A 23,733-nucleotide genomic window follows, 5' to 3' on the forward strand; every position below is an offset into this window, starting at 1 on the left:
TTCAACCCGTCACAAGAATAACTCCAAGAAAAAGCACCCTTAATCCTTGGTCTTCTGGGTACCGCGGAGCAGACCAGTTCTGCGGGCGGCAATGAGACCAGCCTTTTGACCCTGGGTAGCGTAGCGGGAGATGGTCGAGGCCTTACCGATGTGCTGGTGGTTACCACCACCGTGAGGCTGTAGGGAGAAATGTTAGATCCTGCAGTCCTAAACGTGATTCAATCTGTGTATAGAATGGAACTTACGTGATCGACGGGGTTCATGGCAACACCACGAGTCTTGGGCCAAGAGTTGCGCTTGACGGCGAACTTGTGCTTGGCACGACCAGCCTTGAGCAAAGGCTTGTCGGTACGGCCACCACCGGCAACGATACCAACCATACCGCGAGCGGTGTTCTTGATGACCTTCTTGGCACCGGAGGGGAGCTTGACACGGGTCTTGCCATCCTCGGGGTTGTGGCCAATAACAGTAACGTAGTTACCGGAGGTACGGCCAAGCGCACCACGGTCACCAGCCTTCTCCTCGACGTTGGTGATGACGGTACCCTCGGGCATGGAGGCGAGAGGAAGAATGTTGCCGACGGTCAGGGCAGCGTTCTTACCGGCGTAGATGAACTGGCCGGTGTACATGCCCTCGTTGGCGATGAAAGTCTCGGTGATCATCTTGAACTTGTAGGGGTGGCGGAACTGGACCTTGGCGAGGGGAGCACCACGGCCGGCATCGTGGATGATCTCCTTGACGACACCACGGGTGTAACCGTGAGCCTCAGCGAAGTCGAGGGTCCGGAATTGGGCAGGGGCCTTGTTCAGGCGGGTGTTGGCCGCTGTAAAGTAGAGAAAAATTCGACATCAGCACTCCAATCTCCTCGCGAATCTGTGTGGTTTCCCAATGGTTTTCTTGCTTTCCTCCTCGCTGCTCAGGGTGCGCAGCCTCGAAATTTCGTGCTAGAATGATTTGCGGGCGCACTCACTGAAAATGGAGCCACGACCCTTCCTCTGGTTGCGGATGACACGACCCATGGCGACTGTCTAGACGAGGATCCTATGTTAGTATGGAGGCCGGACAGAAGTGTCGTAGAAAAGTAGTAGGCGTACCTCGAAGTGATATAGGCTTGTCGTTGACGAGTTGAGAAATCATCGGACACGGGGACTTGTGTGGGCTTTAGGGTGTGGTCGCTAATCTAACCTAATCAGGTATAGCGCATGGTCGCTTACTTGAATTGGCTTGAACTACAGCGATGCAGGTATTTCCAAGATAGGCCTTTAATCGCTGGATCTGTATGGTTTTACAGATCTTAAATGTTCTACTACATGCAATGGATTATATGAAAATGTAGTCGACTCAAAAATCTACATACAATCTATTTTTTAATGCCCGAAGCGACTCTTTTGGTGCAAGCCCTGTAGATTTTGGAAGGGCAAGTTATGTCATCACACACACGTGATTGCCAAGACCTGATATCGCCAAGCCTTCTGCGTTTTGGAGCGTCACTTTCTTCCTAGGACCTCGGAACAGCTGTGTCTGTATATTCCATGCTTTTGTTTATGGGTTTGATGTGATGGGATTGCCAATCGAATTGGACTCAAAACATGTTTATGCCACACTTGCCTGTCAAGCAATACAGATATCAATATCAAATGTTTGACAGAGCTCGTCGAGTACTTCTAGCATGAAAGCACCAGACATGTAATGTCGTCTCAGCCAGTTGCATCCATTTCCTACTGTGCTATTATCTTTTTTAGCCTGATTCCTTGTTTGAAAAATTTCCAATGTAGCTTTTATAAGTCCCTCATCAGCTCTCTTGAGCTCTATCTCTACACAGAAATCTAAATCCAAGCTGCTTCCATGCCAATAACTCATTTGTTTGAATCATGACATGCTCTTCAAAAAGACTGCGAGAGACTGTAGAAAAAACCGGTTACAAGCAAGGGGAGCAGTTGTGTCTGGAACCTTTAAATTATCGCCCTTCGGGCGCAAGCTTGGTGCAGACGTGACGCTCGATTGCGCGCAACTTACTTCTTCCTTTACCACCTACCCAATCACTTTCACCATGCCTTCAGATTCAGAACTCTCATCATTATCATCGGCACCTCCAACGGATGACGAAGCTACTATGGCGATTGACCACCAAACTGGTATCGCAAAATACTTCAAGAAGGAGTCTGAAACGCCTCCGCCAAAGCGGGAACCCTCACCTCCGCATGAATACGTCGTGGCCGATAACCCCGATATCGCGGTGAGTTTCCTTCGCTAGAAGAATTTGCGCATTGCTTGATCTACGGACATGTATATGACGCGTTTGGTCAACAACAGGACACGCTTGCTGAGTTGTCGCAATCTTTAGTTCATCGTCGCGTTCCGCGCGCGTTTCCATGAAGTGTTCCCCAAAGGAGTGCCACACTACGGCCCACAGGATATCGAGAAGGGTATTGAGGAGTCTCCCCCTGGTGAATACATTGAAAGACTTCTATGCGCATTGCTTGGGCTTGTTCTGAATCGCAAGAAGGAAGTTGAGTATGGTCGCCACCTGTCGCCCGATGCCGTGCGGAGTGCCTGAAGACGCGCGCTTTCTACCCCCTCGGGATTGGTTGTAAGTTAAGTGCTAATCTATAGTTTGGAATACATAGGCGAAACCATTTCACCCGTCCCCTCGAAGAAGCTATCCATACACATCAGTCGCAGTGGCCAAAAGAATGGGAAGGCAAAAACCCACTTCATGGGGGTGGCAGCTTTGCGACCATGTCCCCCGTGGAACAAGTATGTTCTTGAGACCTACCACAGCACCCGATTTGTGATTTTGACACTTGTCTTAGCTGCGTTTATTGAAGACCTTGATACTGTGGTCACTTTCGTCGTCCGAAGCGGTGCAGGCGAAGATTAAAGAGTCCTACAAGCAGGCGCGCCACGATGATGATCTCAATCAACCATTGTCTGTCCAACCCTGGGGCCGCGATAGCCTGAAACGTCGTTATTGGCTTATCGAAGGGCACGATGATACACATTTTCGTCTCTACCGCGAAAGTAACCCGGCCCTCAAACACAACACTTGGTGGAGCATCGCGGGCAGTATTCCCGAGTTGGAAGCCGTCGTGAAGAAACTTGAGGGCGAAAAAGGCATAAACTCCAAGAAGCTCAGCGAGAGGATTCGCGCTTCCATTCCTCGATTTGAGGCATCAGAAGAGGTGATTTTCAAGCTCAAAACTTAACTTGATTTTGCTAATAAATAGTTAGAAGCGGAGACGCCGCGAATATCGCCTTGCACGAAAAGCTGCCTTCGTTCGTCCGGATCCTGGGCTCTCCATGTATGAAGGTCGCACACGCGGCAAGAAACTGAAATACACGTACTCGGACGATGAAGGCATCTTTTCTGATGATGAGCCTTCCACTCGCCGCTCTACTAGGAATGTGACTCTTACGGAAGCTTCCACGGAGTCTAGACGCCCTCGATTCACGGCAAGCGGAAGGCAGATTCGATCTCGCGCTGGGGGCCTCTATGGCGAGGCCCTGTTGACTGGTCAACGCGATGGAGCTGATAATGAAGAGTTTGATGAAGATGAAGAAGAAGAAGTAAGCAGACCGCAGAGGGCTCGGACTTCAACCCACCCCAACGGGTACTCTGGATACGACGCCGATGATTTGGAGGATGCATCTGAAGTCCATTCAAGCGCGAATGAAAGCGGCAATGAATGGCAAGGCGTCGAAGATGATTTGGAGCACGATGTCGAAGGCGACAACGAAGAGGACGAAGCAAGCGCAGATGAGTCAACCGGCAACGAGGAGCCAGAAAGCCTTGTCGTCCAACTTCGATATGGCAAGGGAGATGCATCTAGCAATCTGAAGGTGCAGATTGAAAAATTACCTTCCGTTGAAGACGTCGATATGAACGATGCCGGAGAAGCTGCAGCAGCTTCCTCCGCCCAAGCACCGCTGACGACCCTCCCACATGAACAAAACTCGGGTGGGCAGCAGGCCCCGTCCATCATTGCACCTTCACACCCTCCTGCTCAGATACCGCAAGGGCCGACCCATTCAGCAGCAGCCGTAGCTGCACCATCCGTTTCTTCCAACGGCGTGAATCAAATTTGAACTAGTTGGCTGTAAGATCAGATTCACTCCAGCATAAGAGTTTCCGCTCCAAGCAGGCCGAAAAGAGACTAGGGATGTACATTATACGAAACGTTGCTAGATAGATCTTTTTGGATTACAATGGTACTTCTATCAGGCCGTGTGCTAAATTGGCACCAACGGCACACGAAGTGATGGACTGGATGTCAAAACATCGAATTTTTTCTTCTTAAACGGTTGGCCGCACGGAAGTTCAAAGCCCTTCAATGCACAGTAGACAGCAATACAAGCTGTATATAATTGATAAAGATGTACTCGAAATCTACACGGACTTGTGCCAACTGACAACACAACTTTATTCTGACGCGGCAGCCCATGAGGTCTGCCCATACGCCAGATAAATGGCGAAAATAAGATGATCTACTATATTGTAGAGTCGAGGGATATAAGAAATGCAAATGGGAATCAACAACAGCAGACGCCTCCAACAGCGCGAACGCCAAAAATGCAAGCAATACAGTGTACACAGACACCAGTCACCACGTAGGACCCCGAATTAGAATACTAAAAAGTCGCATCCAGCGCAGAGATGACCTCAGTCAGAGCCTGCATTGGAGAACTGGGCTGTGTAAAACTGCAAAAACTCCTCGAGCGTCAGCGTCTCCACTTCTAGTCGAGATCAGATGGGAAATTGATGATTGGGGAAGCAGGTACTCACATCTTCAACCTGCGACGCTAGTTTAGGGTCCCTAGTCGAGCCCATTCGGGGTAGATGCCAGTTGTTCACTTCGTACCACCATCTGCGAACCCGGCTGCCGAGGGTGTGCCCGCTGACTGAGGCGTTGCGGTTCCAGAAGCGCCAGCCCGAGAGCGCGAGTGTCCAGACGGTTCCTTGGATCAGAGGGAGAAGTACCTAGAACGGAAAGGATTGACATGTTAGCCAGGAATTGCCAAAAATCTTATCTTTGACATCCGAAATGGGCCAACAGAATTGCAGCAAATGCATACCTGATCCCTAGTGGTAATCCACGCCACTCGTCCCCAGGTGTCAGCATCCTTAATGCTGGCCAGATAGCTCTGTTCGAAGCGCAGATCCGGAAGAGGAGGAAGTGTCTGTCGCCGGTGTGCGGGTCGAATTGCTCGGCTTGGGTGTACAATGTCGGAGGCAATGCTGTTTGTTCCGGAGTCTGGGCCTACAACGACGGGTTGTTTTTCTGAAGCTGCGGTGGCTGGGTTGATGTCATGAACTGGGTCGGGATTATGATTGATACTTGCAGATTGGATGATCTGCGGGATGTCCATAGAATTGCCAGCCATTTTGGTGGATTAAATATGAAGCAATCAAAGCGTCAAAGAGCTTGGAGTGAACAGAAGCAGCTCCCAAGGTCGTTCGGCTGTTACCGGTGGACCGGGGATACGCAGTCCGCTCTTTTCTGCCGACCCCTCCATATCCTCCCACCCTTCTCCCATCTTTTCAACTTGAATTCTATTCTCATCATTACTCATATCACAATGGCTGCTCCTCAAGGTTACCCTCTTCTGTGTCTGGAGAACCCTCTCCTCGGTATGTGAAGTATCACCTAAGCATGTTAATAAAATAACTAACATGCTTGCAGACATCCAGGCTCGTGGGTATGGAAGAAACTGAAGTAACATAGTGCTAAGTTCCAGGTGCTGATAAAATTACTTAGCGATGCCGCTCTCTTGCAGAAGTATGAGCTGAAGCCTAATGATGCTATCCTCGCCGAGGACAAGCACATGGGTATCTACGAGGACCTGCTTAACCGCGACGCCAAGCTGATTCCCGGTGGTGCCGCTCAGAATACCGCTCGTGGTGCTCAGGTATGCATTAAAGCACTGTGATCTCCGACATTGATATTGACAATGCTCCCAGTACATGCTTCCTGAGCAGTCCGTTGTCTACATAGGCTGTGTCGGTAAGGATAAGTATGGTGACATGCTCAAGAAGACTTGCGAGGAGGCTGGTGTCCACACCGAGTACCGTGTCGATGAGACCCAGCCCACCGGTAAATGTGGTGTTGTCATCACTGGCCACGACCGCAGCATGTGCACCCACCTTGCTGCTGCCAATGAGTACAAGATTGAGCACCTCGAGCAGCCCGAGGTCTGGTCTCTGGTCGAGAAGGCCCAGGTCTACTATGTCGGTGGTTACCACCTGACTGTCTGCGTGCCCGCCATCCTCGCCCTTGGTGAAGAGGCTGCCGCTAAGAACAAGGTATGTCATTTGTGTTCTGGTGCATTGGACCTCTTTTCTAATTGATTGATCTTCATCAGACCTTCATGTTCTCCATCTCTGCTCCTTTCATTGCTCAGTTCTTCAAGGACCAGTTGGATAGCGTCCTTCCCTACACCGACTACACCTTCTGTAACGAGACTGAGGCTATTGCCTACTCCGAGGGCCACCAGTGGGGCACCGAGGATATCACCGAGATCGCCAAGAAGCTTGCTCAGCTCCCCAAGAAGAACACCAAACGTCCCCGTGTTGCCATTGTCACCCAAGGCACTCTCCCCACCATCGTCGCTATCGGCTCTGCTACCGGTACCGTCGAGGTGAAGGAGTTCAAGGTCCGCGAGATCTCCAAGGATTCCATCATCGACACCAACGGTGCTGGGTGAGTGATGTTGATCTGAAAAGCTCCGCATTTATATGAACTAACCTATATCCCATACAGTGATGCCTTCGCCGGTGGCTTCTGCGCTGGTGTCGTCTCGGGCAAGTCCCTCGATGATAGTATCGACATGGGCCAGTGGCTCGCCAGCAAGAGCATCCAGGAGCTTGGACCTTCGTGAGTTTTCCCCAAAGCAATACATTGCAGGAAAATTAGCTGACAACTTTCAATCCACAGCTTCCCCTCCCCCAAGCAGACCTACTCTCGCTCCTAAGCGTATGTAATGTAGGCTACGAAAAAACTATGGACTACCAAAATACCTTCAACACATCTTCCAACCCAATTTTGGAAGAATTCGTGCATTCCAGTTCAACAACCGGGTGAGCACTACTTGACTTTGGATGATTCAACCCTCAATACCCAAATTTTTTTCTTTTTTTTTTTCCTTAAACTTGATGACTTCAACGTACTGTCCGAAATGTCGAACGAAACCCATGCTTTCTTGAGAAGCTTGTCCTCGGATTTAAATCGGCTATTCTTGTTACGGCCACTTGATGAATGAACATATTCGGGCGAAATACCTTTAGCTTATTCACATGAAACGGCCCTCGTAAACTACTATGCAAAGAAGCACTTAAAATGCAAAATTGAATTTCAACTGCCTAACCGGCATGATGGTGTCAAGAGGGTAATAGGCTCTAAGCAATCTGCAGGCCCATAATGATTTCAAATATCACCGTATCTTCGTGTCGCATAATTCATTCACAGGGAAAGAAAAGACGACAAGGCTAAGGTTGATGGGGATAACACGGTTCCAGGCCATGTTGCACGAAAAGAAGAAAAGGCAGAAAAAAGAACGAAACAAGTGTCATCTCCAATGGCAGATTGTCCATATTCAAATCCTCGTATTGATCAATTCGCGTGTTGAACGCACGCATCCGTCCAGGCAAATCGCGAGGAGAGCGAGAACCGAAGAAGTTCCTGCATTGTGGGGAAACTCCCATATTCTCGCCACTAGAGGACTAGTGTTGGATCTGCCACTTGGGACCCGGCTAGCAGTAATTCAATTCTCATCTGGTCGTTTGAAAGGTGCATACTGTCATAGTAGGCCTGAGCCTGCAGACTCAACGCAAGCAAAGTCGCATCGCAATACACAGACAGCCACGCCCACAGACAAACACAGTACATGCCCGGATAGTTGGAGGTCGAGTTGCACTATTGTTTCTGACAGCTTGCCCGGTTGGTAGTGTGATATGCATATGCACATTGAAGAACTAAAAAATGGGAGCTTATGTAATCGAATCAGCCTCCTTGACCACATGGTGGGGTTTGGCCAACGGCTCCAAGCTGTGTTGCAGGCTTGCGACCTCCAATCTCGGAGCTGTAAGGAGTTGCCCCAGAAAGGCTGCTGGCGATGAAAGCTTCATTGGCCCATGAGGGATGTCCTAGGCTACTGGACGTCGTTTGGCTCGGGATTTCGAATGCACCAAACGTCGTTCGGTTAAGACCCCAGCCGCTGGCGGCGGGACGAGCATAAGGCATGTTCGATGACGCCCACGTCGTGGGCATTGATCCTACATCCTGCGGGTTTGAAAATTGGGTCTGGGCCAACAGGTGCTGTCGGAGCATGAGCTCATTTGCTAGCTGAACTTGCGACGATGAGCGCTCAGGGGGCATGACATTCCCAGAAGCTATAGGGTGCAGTGAAGCTCGCTGGCCAGGTTGTGGACCAAGGCCAGGAGGCGTACGTGGAGAGACGGTGTCTCTCAGCGGCGTCCAAATGCTAGGGAGGCTGGGGATGGCAGGCCGTGGGGTGTATGAATGAGCTAAAGACACCCTGAGAGGCTCAGCTGCATTCATGACTGGTGGACCAAGCCCAGGTGGAGGGGCGATTGGGGTGGTGAGTGGTGGAGAGTTTTCGTTGCGGAACGGATAAGCATTGGCATTGGGTGAAACATGCGTAGGTGTTGATATCTCCGTCGAGCTCAGGAAAGTAAATTTGTCATTGGCCGGGGTTTCATACGTGTCCGAGTCAACAAGTCGCTCAACGCCCTCAACGATCTGATGCATGTTGGCGGACATAGATGCCGATGCAGACTGGGAACCGCCGAACAGACTTTGGGCTTCTGCGGCAGAGTATGGATTTTGAATGGCCTGTGGGATATCCTCACGCTCGATGCTTGAAGCGGAAAGTGCATGCTGGCGGCCATGAGGGCTGGAATAGAACTGCGGAGGCAGATCCTCTTCCTGATAGATAAATGTCTTCTTATCTTCACTATCCACAAGAGCCACCGGAATTTTCTAAATAGGATTAGCATTCTGCTTGTTTGTTTACGGTATCTTAAGAGCTTTTCACGTACTCCTCTCACAACTAAGTCAAGTCCATCAATCACGAATTCACGAATTCGATAGAGCATTTCCATGTTGGGGTGACTTCTTTCAATTCCAAGATCATGCATCCGGGGCTTTGACCGATCACCACATCCAACGTACCGGCGAGTAGTGGCATCTTGATCCAGAGGTGCAAACCCAAGACTTTCTTCGTCTTCTTCCAATAGATAATCGACCTCGGGAAGGCTGACCACATCGAACGAGGATGCGAGCAGGCTCAGCGTACCAGCATATATTTTCCAGAACTCTTTGATTTGAATCGAGAGTGCCGAATCTTTTTCTTCTTTCTGCTCAACTAGAGACTGGCTATTTGTAAGTAGCCAGGAGCTGTAATGGCGAAGCGCGGGCAGGATCCGGCGAGCAACCACAGACACCTTGTCTGGGATAGGCATTGCGTCTTTGCTGTTTGAATCTTCGAAAGAAGCAGTCCGTTCTAATTCGACTAAAAGTATTTGCAGTAAGGTGAAAAATGTCTTGACATTGATGCGTTGAAAAAAGACACGTGCATCCAAGATAGACTCCTCTGAGGGGTGGGTAAGCATGTGCATGAGCAATGATAATTTTTCAAACTCTTACCAGTTGACCGGACCTTAGCAAAATCCTCGGCCGCGATATTAATGAGACAGAACTTTTGAAGCGTCCCTTCTAGTGACCGTTCTCTAATTTCAACTGCTAGTTGACTAAGAACTTCACTCTCCAACTCATCGTGCTCCGGGAAGTCGGTTCCCTTGTAACATTTGGCATGAAGATAGAGAAACCACGGAGTCAAGGCCCTTCCAGGGATACCGGCATCTTCGGGGCGGATCAGCTCTCGTTTAGCCCAGGCGCTCATGATTTTTCGGAGTTCTATCTCCAAATTGCCCTTCGCAGTAGGATGAGGTTCCTGAGCTGAAAGGGCTCTGTATAAATGGTAGGTAGCACGAAGATGATTTCCATCCGCGAGAGCGATGATTGCCAGCTGGTTCTGAGATGCACCTGATGCAGGATTGATCACCGACGCCAGATCATAATAACCGATAGCAGGGCCCCAGTTGCGATCTTTGCTGACGAGTTCCGATTCACGATAGCGGGAGAGGTCTCCCAGCCTAATAAGGGTCGCGTGACATGACTGGAGAATGAGCCTGCGCAGATCATTGGAGGGCTTGATAGGAGGTTGGCCGGACAGATCTAGAAAGAACCACGGGTCAGCGTGTCTAGAAACCCGGCGCGCAACTTGTGTGCTTATCTTACTTTCAAAATTGAACTTGCGCGCTACTCTCTCCAACTCAACAATCCCCCCAAAGCGCGATGACAAATGTTGTATATATCCTCGATAAAACCGCTGGCTTGACTTGATAAAATCGAGGTAGTGGCGTTCCAGTTTTCGCCTTTCAACTGGTTTTTTCTTGCCGTGCTCTTCGCGAAACTAGTTGGTACACCAACGTAGTCAGTTAATCCACACTTGCGAAAAGCTTCGGTGGGGTACTCACGCGAATCAACTGCTTGCGAAACCGATTATTCACTTTCAAGTGCGCATCCCAAAGGCGACTCTCCACATCAACCTCACGAGCAGCATTGAAGTCGAGGAGGATTGCATTTTGAGAAGAGGTCCGGAACCTATGTAAAAAGAGGTCAGCCTTGAGTCGGCGTGCGCGCGGGGCTTCGTCACTGACTCGGAGAGGAAATGTTCGAACTCATCGAATGTGCGCCGTTCTTGCGAAAAACATTGCAGAAGCTCCTTTTCAGCTTCTATCGCAGTCCTGTATCACACCACTGGTCAATGTTCACACTCTAGTCGAAATCGAGGGGAAAGCACCAACTTCCAGGCATCCGTGAACGAGGGCGCCATCAGGAAGTTAGCCCGGGGATCCCGAGCGTCAACCTCGCCGGTCAGATGGCTATGGCTTGGAATATGAGCGGCGGAGGAGCCATCAGTATGTGAAAGACATGAAAGCGCACGCTGATGGGGATGAGAGCCGAGTTGAGTACAAAAATGCATAAATGCGGTCCCGGTTTAGTATGATTGGTGTTGCCAAGGCGGAAGGTATCGCATTCCGTATTCTGATTACAGGGGTTTATTTCAAGATCAACACAGTCACCAAGGATAACACATTTGCAAGTCGAAGAAAGGTGAACGTAAAATACATCGATTCTCCAGCCGAAAGAAGCTTGGAGAGCTATAGGCCGTCATTTTGCAGATCAACCCTCATATGGAGGGTTACGGCATCCATAGGAGAGACTCTAGTGAGTAATCTCGTCTTCCGTCGAGACTTACCCCCCAAGATTGTTTGTATCTTATAAATTATGAGTTCCGATTTCTGTATGCGAGATGTTGATATCATGGTGCTGTTACATGTTGAGGAACTTGCTATAAACCCGAACCCTAACACGAGCGACATCGAAATCTCACAAGTGAGAGCAAAAGATGTCAAAAGATAACTTGTAAAATGGATATTGTCAAGCAACATAACTTCTTCGTTGAAATCCTACAGTCTGAGCCTACAAATAGCTACCCACTAGCCTTGGAAATCTCCCGTCTTCATGCCTACAGAAATATCTAGATAGACACCCTCCTTGTGTATTCCATACAGAGAAGGCGGAGAGTGGAAGAAATTAAGTCTCGCATGGTCGCTGTCCTCCTCTGTACCCTCGCCAAGTTGACCTATCAACTATATGCAAGGCGAATTAGACCATGTCCAAGCGACCTCGAAGCCGCTCGAGATCTCCGTCTTTTGATCATGACTCACTATCGGGATCATCAATCGCAGTGAACACTACGATTCCCTCTTCTGAGCGCAACAAGCTCATCGACAGTGACATCGATATCCTCCCTGAGGTGATGCATTGCTCCTTACCGCCTCACCGCGAGACGATCTCGTTCACATCCTACGAAGATTACGAGGTACATTATCTTCAATCTCATGTCAACCGCTGTTCCGAGTGCAGCAAGAACTTCCCCACGGGTCATCTACTCAATATACACATTGAGGAGAACCATGACCCGCTAGCTGCTGCGCGACGAGCCCGTGGAGACAAGACTGTAAGCCCTGGCCTGTCTCCTATCAAATGAGGGGTTATACCCATTTTAATAAAATGAAAAGTACGGATGCTTCATCGAAGACTGTGAGCGAAAATGCTCCACCCCCCAGAAAAGACGGCTACATCTTATCGACAAGCATATGTTTCCCCGGGTATGGTTCCAGATCAAAATAGTGGTCTACGTCACTGACACCCTCAGCAGAGTTACAATTTTTACATCGTCAATGATGGCATCGATGCACAAACATCTATGCTGCGACCCGTGAACAGCCACAGACGACGCATCTCAACATCATCTGCTTTAGAGGGCAGGTTGCGGCGCCGGAGCTCGGTGTCTCAATCAAATCCACCGGCAGCAGCAATCCTTGAAAAGAAATCACCAAGTGAGATGGACATGGATTTGAAAATTGACGAGCTGGAGAAGTCTATGTCGGCTCTAAAGTTTGTGCCAACGAGCGTCACTAGAAATCGCAACAAAGTGCGTGGCAAACAGTCATGTAAATAGACATGATGCAGCCCGTAGGGATGAGACAATGACCACAATGGATAAATGAAGACAAAAATTACTTTGCACTGGCCTTTTCATTTGCCTTTACAAAGGCCATCCCCACCCATATTGCACTACTCAAACTCCGAAGAAGAGGACAAGCTTCATAATGAAAAAACCGAGCTGCTTTTTAAGATCATCTCTTGATGCAAGTTCCAGTAGAAACAAAAAGAGGACCAAACGAAACAAGACAAGAAGTTGCTATAGTCCACAACAAACACAGGGTATAGACAGCACTAAGCAAGTGACCAAGTCATAAAATACATATAGATCAAACAAAAATTGAACGCAAATAACCTCATGTCCCCATCCCCCATATACAGAAACTCCCTGAGACATCATCCAAAAAGAGAAAACGTAGGATCATTAGCATGGCCATTCCAGAGACGCCATTTTTTTTTTCTTGGCAGAGATGTTGGTAGCATCCTTGTACCAAAATTGAATGGGCTAAGTAAGCTTCGAAGCCCAATCCCCATGCACCATGGTGGCACACCGATTTTCACTGCGTTCGGAGATTTTCTGCTCAATAGAACAAAGACCAACCTCCTGAGTGACAGCTCCCTTGCTCAAAGTTAGAACTCTAGAAGATCCGCATATGCATCCAAGCTTGAGCCGACCAAATCAACGATCGCCCAACTCGTATTACCCTTGAAAGTCCGCGCCCAGACGCGGACAATCGCAACACTAAGCTGCCGTACCTTGTAAGGATTCGCCATGAACTCCATATCCGGTGCACCAGGCGGATCAACAGCCATTTCGGTTTCATCCATCATGCTTTTGATCCACAATAGCAACTTCCGCTCGTGCTCCGACAATCGTTGCTCAGACTGCGTTGTGGGAATGGCAAGTAGCCAGCGACTGAGAAGGAAAGCGCATTCCAGACTACAGAGCGAATGCTGAATGCTCCAGAAGAATGAGTGTGTCCTGGCCACAAAGTCAATTCCCAGTCGTACTGGGATTGAAAGAGCATGGGCTGAGTGCAGGAGCGCCATAATCAGCCGTGGGCTACGTGCGATGGCAGGGGATTCAATCAAAGCTGCTGCAATTTGGGCTGGATCTTGTGTGATAAGGTGGCGGCATGGTCCCAAGTCAACATGTAAACGGATGTAGGCGAGACCCAACAGAGCTGTGGAAGTGAATGCAATTGGACCGGCTGGATTCTGCGGATCGATGCTGGATTCGGGTGTGCGCTTCCATAGAGCCTTCCAAGCACTCAATGAATTATCCAGTACATTCAAATCGTCAGGTCTCAAACTAGTGCCCTGCATATGAGGTGCGGAAAGACAGAGCTGTCGGGCAAAGAAAATCTGTTGGATGATGGCGTGGATGAGGATATAGTTCCCAAGGGGGGATATGGGTGCCGACGGAATTGACATGAACGATTTCAGGAAGAGTCTGGCAAAAGCGTCTTGGAAAGGCACGTCTGATCCCTGCCTGGTGCGAACGCGGCGCCATTGTGGGGCATTGCTTGCTTTCCAGAGCTCGTGAGAACACGGCATGTTTAACTTCAACTCCCCGTTCAAAACCAAAGGAGGGATGTTATACATGATCGAGTGGAGGTTGAAGAAACAGTACACAATAAGCTTCGTGCGTCTGTTACCTTCTCTCCGTACCCACTCCTCCCAGATAATAGGGTCTGGGGTAGGAGGTGGTTCAGACAAGCCATGTTCACGCACAAGCCTCGCCAAAGTACTCTGGAGCGAGAGAATCTCCCGCAAGAGTTCTGGATGTCGTTCCCAGGATGCGAAGACAGTCAGCAACAGAAACGTCCGAATCACCTCCATGTGAGCATCTGAATCATCCGGTGTGAATATTGATGCATTGAGTGGTGTGTTTAGCATTTGCTGGTGTTGTTGGAAAGGGCTGCTCGCCGTGTTAGAAATCATCGATGAGCCACGAGAGTTGGTAAACCCAGATGGTGGGGATATATAGTTCCATGATGGCTGAGGCACCTGCTTGCTGTCTCGCCGACGGAGTCGCTCCAATAAAACTGCTTTTGCTGCATGGAAAAGATCGATGCCCCGGCTGTTTTCAAACCGATAGTGTGAACCAGCAGCTGCCAGCGCTAGCGTAAGTTCAGGGGAAGTTTTAGCAACCGATAGCGTGGGGACATGTATAAATGGAAGATGTTCGTTCAATCCGTTGATATACCCGGCGAAGAACCGGGATAGAGCATGCCGCGATGGCGGAACAAATCCTTTCGGGAGAACATACGAAAATTCTTCAAGTTTCGAGATGAACGCTTGGCGGTCTGAATTAGAGATGTCCCACGCTGGCCGTGTGCTCTCATCGGCAAGGCCGATACGATCGTCCATTTCGTGAGATTCCGGTTGTAGTGATGGCAGCCGGGATCCAAAATTCGAGAAGGACGGGTGATCTTCCGCGGGGCCCCGCGGATCATTCATGATATCCCCGCCAAGCCGTGTTGGCATCGTCTCACGGGGCGGTTTCGAATCGATCGTCATACCTGGCGGTAGCATGGACTCTTCAACCGACGAGAACACGCCTGAGTCCCAGTCAGACGAGAGACCCACACTTTCCAGGAAAACCGTAAAATCCTGAACAGGGTCCCCAAGATCAGTGAGATCGAGAATCGAAGGCTCTACACCATAGGTATCGGCAATTGCCCTCTCCTGAACATGGGGAAGTGTTTGTGATATAGAAGCAGCTGTGTGTGGCGGTTTTCTCATGGACTCTAGAGTCTCCTGTTGACCCTCCAAAGCGACATGGCTTGCGGCATGAGATAAAAGATTTAAATCATATCCCCACGAGGGATTGAAGTGGGGTGTATCTATAATCGATGGAGTCTGGACTTGGACCTCATGCGGTGGAGGCTGAGGCACTTGGGTGTGGACTGGAATGGCATCTGCAAGCTCTAACATGCGCGACTCATGATGGGCGGGTTGGATGAGGTTGGACTGGATGGGGATCTCATGGTTGTTTTCGTGAACATTCTGAACCCGATGTTCTCGACTGGCTGCACTTTCGGCAGGGTGGACTAATCGCTCATGACGCACTAGAAGGTCACTGCAAAATTACGTTGATAAGCGATTGGCATTCTATTCCGGGAATTAAGCGCAATAGGAACCTACCTGCGAGCGAAAGATTTAGAGCAAATGTCACATGAAAAGGGTTTCTCCTTTGTATCTGTTGTCCTACATTAGATGGATTCCAAAGAGCCGGGAGCAAGAGGGGGTTACTCAACGGGTGCGGAGATGGCGTTGGAGATGCTCTAAGCGAGCAAAAGATCGGCTGCAATATTCACATGATAGGGACTTTCGGTGAGCAGCCCCTTTCTTTTTCGACTTGGCAGATTTTTCGTCCTCCATCGTTTTTTGGGGGGTTTTGGGGGTGGAATGGGGGAGCGCACTAGAGAGGGGAAGAATTTGAGGCCGCGGGCTGTTTGAGCGGGGAAATTGAACTAAAACCCCCACAGTGAGGGGACGGTCACGTGCTGTATAGAGCGACATGTATGGGCTACAAGTATACAAGCACATGAAATTCTTATTCCTCTATTCTACATATGTGAAATAGTCTGATCCTCTTACTCTATGGCCTAAAAATCGTTGGAGATGAGCCTAGTGCTTGCTGCTGATGCCCAGGCCGGGTATGCACGCGCTCGGGTCTCCACTGGTGCGGAGAGCGTTGTATGATTGAAAATTACCCGGCATAGATAGAGTTAGCTGAAATTTACATTTGAAGCATTGCTGGGATGGATTTTATGTCCATAGCAACGTGGGTTATGTGAAAACCTCCAGGTAAAGGCCATAGGGCTCCCGTTAAAAATGCCCTATTACTTTGTTCGCACGCAGCAGAGAGAAACCGCAGATACTTCATCGGGCTTTCACTTTCTTTTACGTCGAGTGAAGTAGTGTGTGTATACAGAGCAAAATCAGATGTACAAGAGGATGGTAGTTCTTGACGTTCTATAGCAACTAGTATGAAGCAGATAGAACAGATTGCCTGGCATTTACTCGGTGTACTATCATACTTTCTATGTTGTACTTCGTAGACACAGTCTTGATCTTTAATTGAGCTCAATAGATACCCACTAGCATTGAAATGTATATCAACTAGAATGATCTGTTTAAGACAAGCTTTTGCTTTGGTTGGGCAGTTTCACCTCATAGAGCCAGTGTTTTTCTTGCGGGGGCTCTTACGCTCTCGTGCACTTTTGCCGTACTCTGGCTGAAATGGGATTGAAAAATATTTCAGTGTGACATGGATGATCTAAGGTGATCATTTTACTGAAATCTCCTCTGAGTTAGGAAGAGCCATTGCAGCCGAGAGGATGGTAGTATCAGCTCCAGCTTTTCTGTAGTGCTGCTACCACCGAGTGTTCAGAATTCAGGACAAACTGCACCCGTTTTGGGCGGCTGATCCACTGTAGGATACTAGATGTGTCTCATCAGAGCATAACACACTAGCTCCTGTCTTAGAATGGGAACTTGCAGTTCTTCATCTTCAGCCCACGTACAAAGATTTAAGAGACATGAGAGCCATGGGCCAGTATCTACGGGCAATATCTTTAGGTTCATCGCTACCATTTAATTCAGTACAAATATTTTTCTGCCTTTCTTCTCAAATGTAAATCCTAAAAGTGTGCCAGATGCCAATGTTGTGGGTAGATATTTAGGCATCGGCAAAAACAACCTCTAGAAACCGTATATATGTTGCTACATAGGGCAAGGGGGTGGCAATCTGTAATCTGCAGCTTATAAACCTTATCAAAGTCTCCGAGCACAGCCGTTGACTTCAAAAGTAAAGAAAATGGCAATGCGATAGGCTCACAGGGTTAAATGGACCAACTAAATAAGCGGAGCGCCTAGTTATTTAACCTGCTACTTGCTACTCCGTACTCCGTACAAATCTACAAACGCAAGTGCATAAGAGCAGCTAGTATTCGGAAATCCTCTTAGGTAGCCTGGTGCCATAAATAACTTGGTAAAATACATCTTTATAACCAAAGTGGATTTTGAGAAAAAATTGAGTCTGAGAATCGAAAGGTAGATGAGACAGCTCAGAGATAAAAACGCATGGAGTAAACATGTTAGTCCCCCTTGATACGGGCGACCAGACCCCCAAGGCTACATGTACCACCTTAGTCAGAGAACTTCCGATGTTCCAGCCGGAGGTTTCATATCTCAACTCCAGGAACCTTCATCTCTTAAACCTTTAAATTTCCTCCGATTCTTGTTTCTGTCAATCTCCTTTTCATTCCCAAGTGGGGAGTTGTGATCTCGACAACCCGATCCGAACCACATCAAGTGGCCCCGGTCTCGCCCCCAAAAAAGCTCAGACGGTAAGCCGCATCGTTGAGGTCCCTTTTATTTCAATTTCGCCCGCTCTGCTAGAATCACCCATTGTTTTACCCTGGTCAGTGTCTTCCAAAATTCGTTGTAGTGGTCTCTACTGTCTCGTTACCTCTTCCCACCCCTCAGCAACTCCCCCCGCCGGGGCTGAGTGACAACCAAAACCACCTGGAACATGAGGCTGACTGAATAATAGGGAACCGAGGTTATGCGTTGACTGACGCCGCATCTTTCTTCGGATCCCCCGTTCAATTAGATACCAAGGACCCCCTCCCCTTCCCCCCGAGAGTGTGGAGGAAAGAACGTTGTACCGATAAATCGCAAGCGACCAGCGCGTGAACTCGACGAGTTATTCGCTTGGTCTGATTTAGCCATGTTGGCTCCCAAGCAGTATTCTGCACCTACGGGTGTTTCTGTATCTCAAACACCAAGCGCATATCACACCAATTCGTCCCAAAGACCCGCGACGGCTACACGAGCTCAGGATGGGATGGGGTTTGCCAGCCCAACAAAGTCGGAGCTTTCGGAGGGGCAAGATGAGCTTGCGTCGATCCGGTGAGGCTTTTTGAGAAACGAACCGAGATCTTACAGTGATTCTGACTATCGACAGGTCCTGGGACGAGAGACGTGTGGTTGCCTGGCTTCACAGCATTAAATGTGGGCAATATGAGTCGATATTCAGAGGTACGCATACGCACGGTCGCCCCAACTTTGCACCCAGAACACCACTCATGATATACAGCCAACAATTTCAATGGGGACAATTTGCTTGAATGTGACCAGAAGATCCTGCAGGAAATGGGCATCAAGAAGGTGGGCGACCGAGTGCGCATCTTCATCGCTATCAAGCAACTCAGAAACAAGTCCGGAACAACGTCCCGACAGAAGAACATGGTGGGTTACGTGGCATGATATGGGTCGTTCTCTCTACTTTATGCTAATTTTCGATACAGAATACCTTAGCTGCGCTAGAAGCCACGGCGCTTTCAAATTCCTCCCGCTTTACTCAATCCCGCCTACCATATCGACGCACATCTCAGCTGGCTGATGATGGTTATCTGAACAGCAAATCTCTGTCTCAGCCTGCGTCACCACCCGCCGTTGACTCCGAAAGAGGCCCATGGCGCAAGGACTACCTCAATCATCCATCTTCAGGTGGCTCAAGTTCTGGCCGAAATCCCGGTACACCGAACGAAGCCCGACCGAGCTCCCATCCTCGCAACCCTAGTCTTGACGGTCTCACGATGGGGCCCCTTCCGTCAAACTCCCCTGTAATTCGTGTCATCCACACCGGTGGACAAACCAAGGTCTTGGACATTCGGAACTGCAGAACACCGGATGAAGTTATTTTGTGTGTCTTGAAGAAACTACAGCTTCCTGAACACCAATACAGAAATTATTGTTTCTATGTTTTGGACGGATTAGACCCAGAACAGTCAAATTGTCGGAAGCTCACCGAATCAGAGCTCATGGAAATCTGCGATGGCTTCAACAGGTCCGAGCGAGGTCGCTTGATTCTACGGAAGATACATGCTGGGGAGCCCGATGAAGACGAGCTTCGTCGTGCATCTCAGCTTGCATACGATGAGAGCCAGGCTACCCACCAACACGCTCTGAATAATTCAAACCAGCGCCAGAAACACAAGATCCAACAACTTACCGGCGAATCTTGGCATAACATTAAACAGCCACTTTCTCCACTGGGCCCTCGACATCGCCCATCCAACTCCAGTGCCGACGAATCGCAAGGACCGAACAGTGAACGCAATCCTGTGGCTAAACTCCGCTCGTTCTTCGGACAGAGACCCCCAAGTGAGATGATCATCCACGAACTACAATCATTCTTCCCCAGTCATGATCGAGAAAACATCGAGAAGACCATGCGTAGATCTCAACGTTTGAGTCGTGCCGCAAGTCGCATGAGTGTCGTGAGCAACTACAGCGTGGCATCAAGCATGAAGGATGCCCCTCCTCTACCGCCATTGCCCCAGATACCTCCAATTCCCAGCATTGCCGATGCATGGCTCCATGGGCCTGGAGTGGCACAGGCAGTGCGAGCCCCGCGACCCATCTCAGTTTCCAAGTTCAACCTACCTCAAACCTCATATCGGGATTCTATTGCATCCAGTTCCCTTCAGCCACTTCAGGAAGAGTCACCCACTGAACCTAACCGAAAGTCATACATCTCCTTTGAGAGTGGCTCCGACGAACCAAACCCATCGCGCGAGTCGCGCCAGAGCTTTGAAAGTCTCAGTGTCGCAGCCACAGATGGCGGATCCTTCAACGATCGGATGAGCATGATTGTAGCCGAGGATGGCGAGGAAGAAGATGATGTCCTTGTAGACTTCCTGGCTGGAAATAATTTCGCACCAAAGAACTGGATGAAGGGATCTCTAATTGGCGAGGGATCCTTCGGAAGCGTTTACCTGGCTCTTCATGCTATTACGGGAGAGCTTATGGCTGTCAAACAGGTTGAAATCCCATCTGCTACTAAGGGCACCGAGTTTGACCAGCGGAAAAACCTCATGGTCAATGCTCTTAAGCACGAGATCGAGTTGTTGCAAGGCATGTCCCACCCGAACATTGTGCAATACCTTGGCACCGTCGCCGACGACCAGTATCTCAACATTTTCCTGGAGTATGTGCCTGGTGGGTCAATTGCTACAATGCTGAAGCAATACAATACCTTCCAAGAACCTCTTGTCAAGAACTTCGTTCGACAAATCTTGGCCGGTTTATCATACCTCCACGGCCGGGATATCATTCACCGTGATATCAAGGGTGCCAACATTCTAGTTGACAACAAGGGCGGTGTCAAGATCTCCGATTTCGGTATCTCCAAGCGTGTTGAAGCATCGCACCTCCTCGGCGCCCGCGCCAGTGACGGTGCTGGTTCTCACATCCACCGCACATCCCTCCAGGGAAGTGTGTACTGGATGGCACCAGAAGTCGTGCGACAAACCGCGCACACCAAAAAAGCTGATATCTGGAGTTTGGGCTGTCTCGTCGTCGAGATGTTCATTGGTGCTCACCCCTTCCCGGATTGCAGCCAGCTGCAAGCAATTTTCGCCATTGGCAGCAACAAGGCTCGCCCTCCTGCTCCAGACAATGTGAGCCAGGAGGCTGTAGATTTCCTCGACATGACTTTCCATCTGGAGTATGAGCAGCGGCCTAGTGCTGATGAACTGCTCCAGTGCAAGTTCCTGTCTGCGCCTACCGCATAATCAGCGGTAGCCACCGTTTCCTTTGCCTTTCTTCTGTGTATCTTCGATGTATGTATGTAATATGATATGACGTATAACGGTGATTAGTCGCCCGTCCATTGAACGATTAACTCAGTCCCGTGGGTTCTTTCGCGGTAGTACTCGATGTAACCGAGCAAGGCCCTGTTGTTACTTTCCAGCCCTTCTGTGTACTGGTGTTCGCTGTAAATGTAGATCGAATTTGGGCCAAAGATAGTACACGATTCCAAATAATCCCAACGACCATTACGCAGGTCTTCTCTAAAGTTACATGCTGGATGTCACAAGACTACCCAAAAAGAGATATAATAAAAGCCAAGAGTAGTCAGTAGTCACCAGGTAAAAACGACCTAGTTAACAATCTTGCCGTAGAAAGGAATACCCATTGCACTCAGGAGGAGCCGTGCATCCTTGTCAGTTTTAGCGGTAGTGTGGAGAGTGATGTGGCAACCAGGAATCATCTTGGGAGGATACCTATGAAGTAGGATTAGCCTTGACACAACAATGGAAACGCGGAATACACTTACATGTCGTAGTTGATCTCAAGCTCCGGGAACAGAGCAACATTCTCCGGAATCAGACCGAAAGTAATGTTTCCACTACTATCACCACTGGATCCCTTGACACCCTCCCAATCCTTGATACGGGGCAAGACGACGTCAACCAGCTTACCAAGGAAGTGGTACATATTCTCTCCAAACAGCTCAGCCTTAACAGCAACAGAGTCACGGCCGGATGCAATACCCCAAGGAGCAACGTTAGACTTGGACTTGAAAGTCTCTACACGAACATTGGAGATAGCCTGGATGGCAATACCAGCGACGTGCAGCCAAGACGAATTCCTCTCAGCCGCGGCGTTCTTAACATAGCTGTGGATTGTGATGCGCTCGATTTCCGGGATGTTGTTGAACTTGATCGGCTTGCGGAGCAGACGCAGAACGTCGCCGCCACGGGGTCCGCGGAGGACTCGGTTCTTATGGTAGGGCGAGCTATCGTCCCACTCGCGGAGACGGGCCGATTTCGGGGGAGGCTTGAAGCCTGGTGGTGTGTGCACGTAGCACAGGGTCATGATATCGGGGGCGACGGTTGAGTCGAAGGTCTGCTCTGCTCGGGGCGCCGAGAAGGGGCCTGGGACGAACAGCCGGGAGGAAGGGTGGGATGGTGGTGGCGGTTGGTGAGGGTGGAGGGGACCACGGTTGTATTTGGGGGAGCGGAATTGGTATCTGTAATGAAGAGGTCGAGATTAGTTGTCGTTTATTGGATGGGTTCAATGGGTTTCATGTCTGCAGATGCGCATAACTGGAGATGTAATCGGAGGGCTCTTACCGGCCTCGGGGAAGCTGGTTCTTGCGAGCGGCTGCCCGTGCAAGCGGGTTGAATGATGCTGCTGCACTGTTGGGGACAGTTGTTGACAGGGACGATGCCGATTCCAACTCGGTCAGGTGGTCGGACAGACGCCTCGCCGGGGCTTCATCGGAGACGTTGCGGCGCGACAAAAAGCCCCGAGGACGAACTGATGGAACTGAGGCACGTGGCAAGGCCCTTGTTAGGTACCTGGATGGCTCTCTGGCAGCCATTCTGTGAGAAATTGGGTGCGATAGGGTGGTGATCATCCCGGATTCTTACCAAAAATTGTTCGCGCAGATAATACTGTCACGTGAGTAACCATATTTTTTCGCCTTGTAAAAAAGGCACCAATCTGCCTCTAACGAAACGGATTCGGTAAGCGAGCTGGCCACCCCAACCAAAACGCGTCCATGAATTAGATCTTAGTTAGTTCAACCACCCACTATGCCACCAATTCGTACTCAATCCTTTCGAAATTCAATAGAGCAGGGGGGTAGGATCTTACTAGCTATCCAGGCTTTTAAGAATCAAGAAATCTCTTCAATTCGTAAGCTGGCGCGTATTTTTAGCGTACCACGTTCGACTCTCCAAGACCGCCTCCGTGGCCACTAACATCGCGCGAACTCTCGCGCTAACTCCCATAAATTAACCTAGTTTAAAGAGGAAAGCCTTTAAAAATGGATAATCTCTATAGATTCTCGTGGAGTAGCCCCCCGGCCCTCTGTAGTACGAGAAATGGCGAATCTTCTCCTTAAAAAGCGTGGAAATACCCCGGCTCTTTTAGCCGGCCAAAATTAGGTTACAAACTATATAAAACGATACCCTCTCATTTCCTCCCGGTTGTCAGGGTGCGGGCTGGCAGGACGGTATGATAGGAGATGACTGGCAGGGACAGGTCGTAACAGATCAGATTCCCATTGACAGGCAGGTACAGGCAGGGGCAGGCTAATATACAAGACGTAGCTCGAAGAGCTACAACAGGATCTAGAACTGAAGTTCAAGATAAACAGGTCGGAGATCACGTGTCGTGATCTTCCTTTTACTAAGCATTACGGTTCACACCGTGACACCGGTTCTCGAAACGATATAATTACGAGCGTGCGAAATACGAAGACCTAAAGATTATTTAGGGGTGGTTTAATCTTGTTTAAAGAATTATTCTTTAATTTAGGATTTACTAA

The 23,733-nt window shown here is 49.4% G+C and overlaps 9 protein-coding genes across 9 annotated transcripts; 4 read left to right on the forward strand and 5 right to left on the reverse strand.

Moving 5' to 3' along the window:
- Positions 1–39: 39 nt before the first annotated feature.
- On the reverse strand, positions 40–1,534 carry Pdw03_7330 (60S ribosomal protein uL2; the record flags this gene model as incomplete). The annotated part of the gene is made up of 5 exons (XM_014678518.2): positions 40–177; positions 246–823; positions 971–1,028; positions 1,095–1,110; positions 1,506–1,534. 5 exons carry the CDS (start codon positions 1,532–1,534, stop codon positions 40–42), a joined length of 819 nt encoding a protein of 272 aa, XP_014534004.2.
- Positions 1,535–2,050: 516 nt separating this feature from the next.
- Pdw03_7331 (Extracellular matrix protein 3) lies at positions 2,051–4,086 on the forward strand (the record flags this gene model as incomplete). Its single annotated transcript, XM_066101625.1, has 5 exons — positions 2,051–2,236; positions 2,345–2,514; positions 2,628–2,757; positions 2,814–3,182; positions 3,232–4,086. 5 exons carry the CDS (start codon positions 2,051–2,053, stop codon positions 4,084–4,086), a joined length of 1,710 nt encoding a protein of 569 aa, XP_065956708.1.
- A 633-nt stretch (positions 4,087–4,719) lies between these two features.
- Pdw03_7332 (DUF1770-domain-containing protein) lies at positions 4,720–5,382 on the reverse strand (the record flags this gene model as incomplete). The annotated part of the gene is made up of 3 exons (XM_066101626.1): positions 4,720–4,734; positions 4,784–4,978; positions 5,074–5,382. 3 exons carry the CDS (start codon positions 5,380–5,382, stop codon positions 4,720–4,722), a joined length of 519 nt encoding a protein of 172 aa, XP_065956709.1.
- Positions 5,383–5,577: 195 nt separating this feature from the next.
- Positions 5,578–6,969, forward strand: Pdw03_7333 (Adenosine kinase, putative; the record flags this gene model as incomplete). Its single annotated transcript, XM_014678515.1, has 7 exons — positions 5,578–5,629; positions 5,682–5,697; positions 5,757–5,907; positions 5,960–6,301; positions 6,361–6,698; positions 6,759–6,872; positions 6,933–6,969. 7 exons carry the CDS (start codon positions 5,578–5,580, stop codon positions 6,967–6,969), a joined length of 1,050 nt encoding a protein of 349 aa, XP_014534001.1.
- Positions 6,970–7,997: 1,028 nt separating this feature from the next.
- On the reverse strand, positions 7,998–11,064 carry Pdw03_7334 (DNA/RNA-binding domain, Est1-type; the record flags this gene model as incomplete). Its single annotated transcript, XM_066101627.1, has 7 exons — positions 7,998–8,996; positions 9,056–9,609; positions 9,663–10,253; positions 10,317–10,491; positions 10,556–10,682; positions 10,739–10,825; positions 10,886–11,064. 7 exons carry the CDS (start codon positions 11,062–11,064, stop codon positions 7,998–8,000), a joined length of 2,712 nt encoding a protein of 903 aa, XP_065956710.1.
- Positions 11,065–11,757: 693 nt separating this feature from the next.
- On the forward strand, positions 11,758–12,609 carry Pdw03_7335 (Zinc finger, C2H2; the record flags this gene model as incomplete). Its single annotated transcript, XM_066101628.1, has 3 exons — positions 11,758–12,105; positions 12,167–12,256; positions 12,307–12,609. 3 exons carry the CDS (start codon positions 11,758–11,760, stop codon positions 12,607–12,609), a joined length of 741 nt encoding a protein of 246 aa, XP_065956711.1.
- A 614-nt stretch (positions 12,610–13,223) lies between these two features.
- On the reverse strand, positions 13,224–15,980 carry Pdw03_7336 (Zinc finger, C2H2-type/integrase, DNA-binding; the record flags this gene model as incomplete). Its single annotated transcript, XM_014678512.2, has 3 exons — positions 13,224–15,678; positions 15,744–15,798; positions 15,857–15,980. The coding sequence occupies 3 exons, from the start codon at positions 15,978–15,980 to the stop codon at positions 13,224–13,226; spliced, it is 2,634 nt and encodes an 877-aa protein (XP_014533998.2).
- A 2,356-nt stretch (positions 15,981–18,336) lies between these two features.
- On the forward strand, positions 18,337–21,187 carry Pdw03_7337 (MAP kinase kinase kinase SteC; the record flags this gene model as incomplete). The annotated part of the gene is made up of 4 exons (XM_014678511.1): positions 18,337–18,518; positions 18,574–18,647; positions 18,706–18,857; positions 18,917–21,187. The coding sequence occupies 4 exons, from the start codon at positions 18,337–18,339 to the stop codon at positions 21,185–21,187; spliced, it is 2,679 nt and encodes an 892-aa protein (XP_014533997.1).
- Positions 21,188–21,555: 368 nt separating this feature from the next.
- Pdw03_7338 (mitochondrial 54S ribosomal protein uL5m) lies at positions 21,556–22,782 on the reverse strand (the record flags this gene model as incomplete). Its single annotated transcript, XM_014678510.1, has 3 exons — positions 21,556–21,679; positions 21,733–22,428; positions 22,532–22,782. The coding sequence occupies 3 exons, from the start codon at positions 22,780–22,782 to the stop codon at positions 21,556–21,558; spliced, it is 1,071 nt and encodes a 356-aa protein (XP_014533996.1).
- Positions 22,783–23,733: the final 951 nt, after the last annotated feature.

The sequence above is a fragment of the Penicillium digitatum genome, chromosome 2 (genome assembly GCF_016767815.1).
Source record: "Penicillium digitatum chromosome 2, complete sequence".
NCBI lineage: Eukaryota > Fungi > Ascomycota > Eurotiomycetes > Eurotiales > Aspergillaceae > Penicillium > Penicillium digitatum.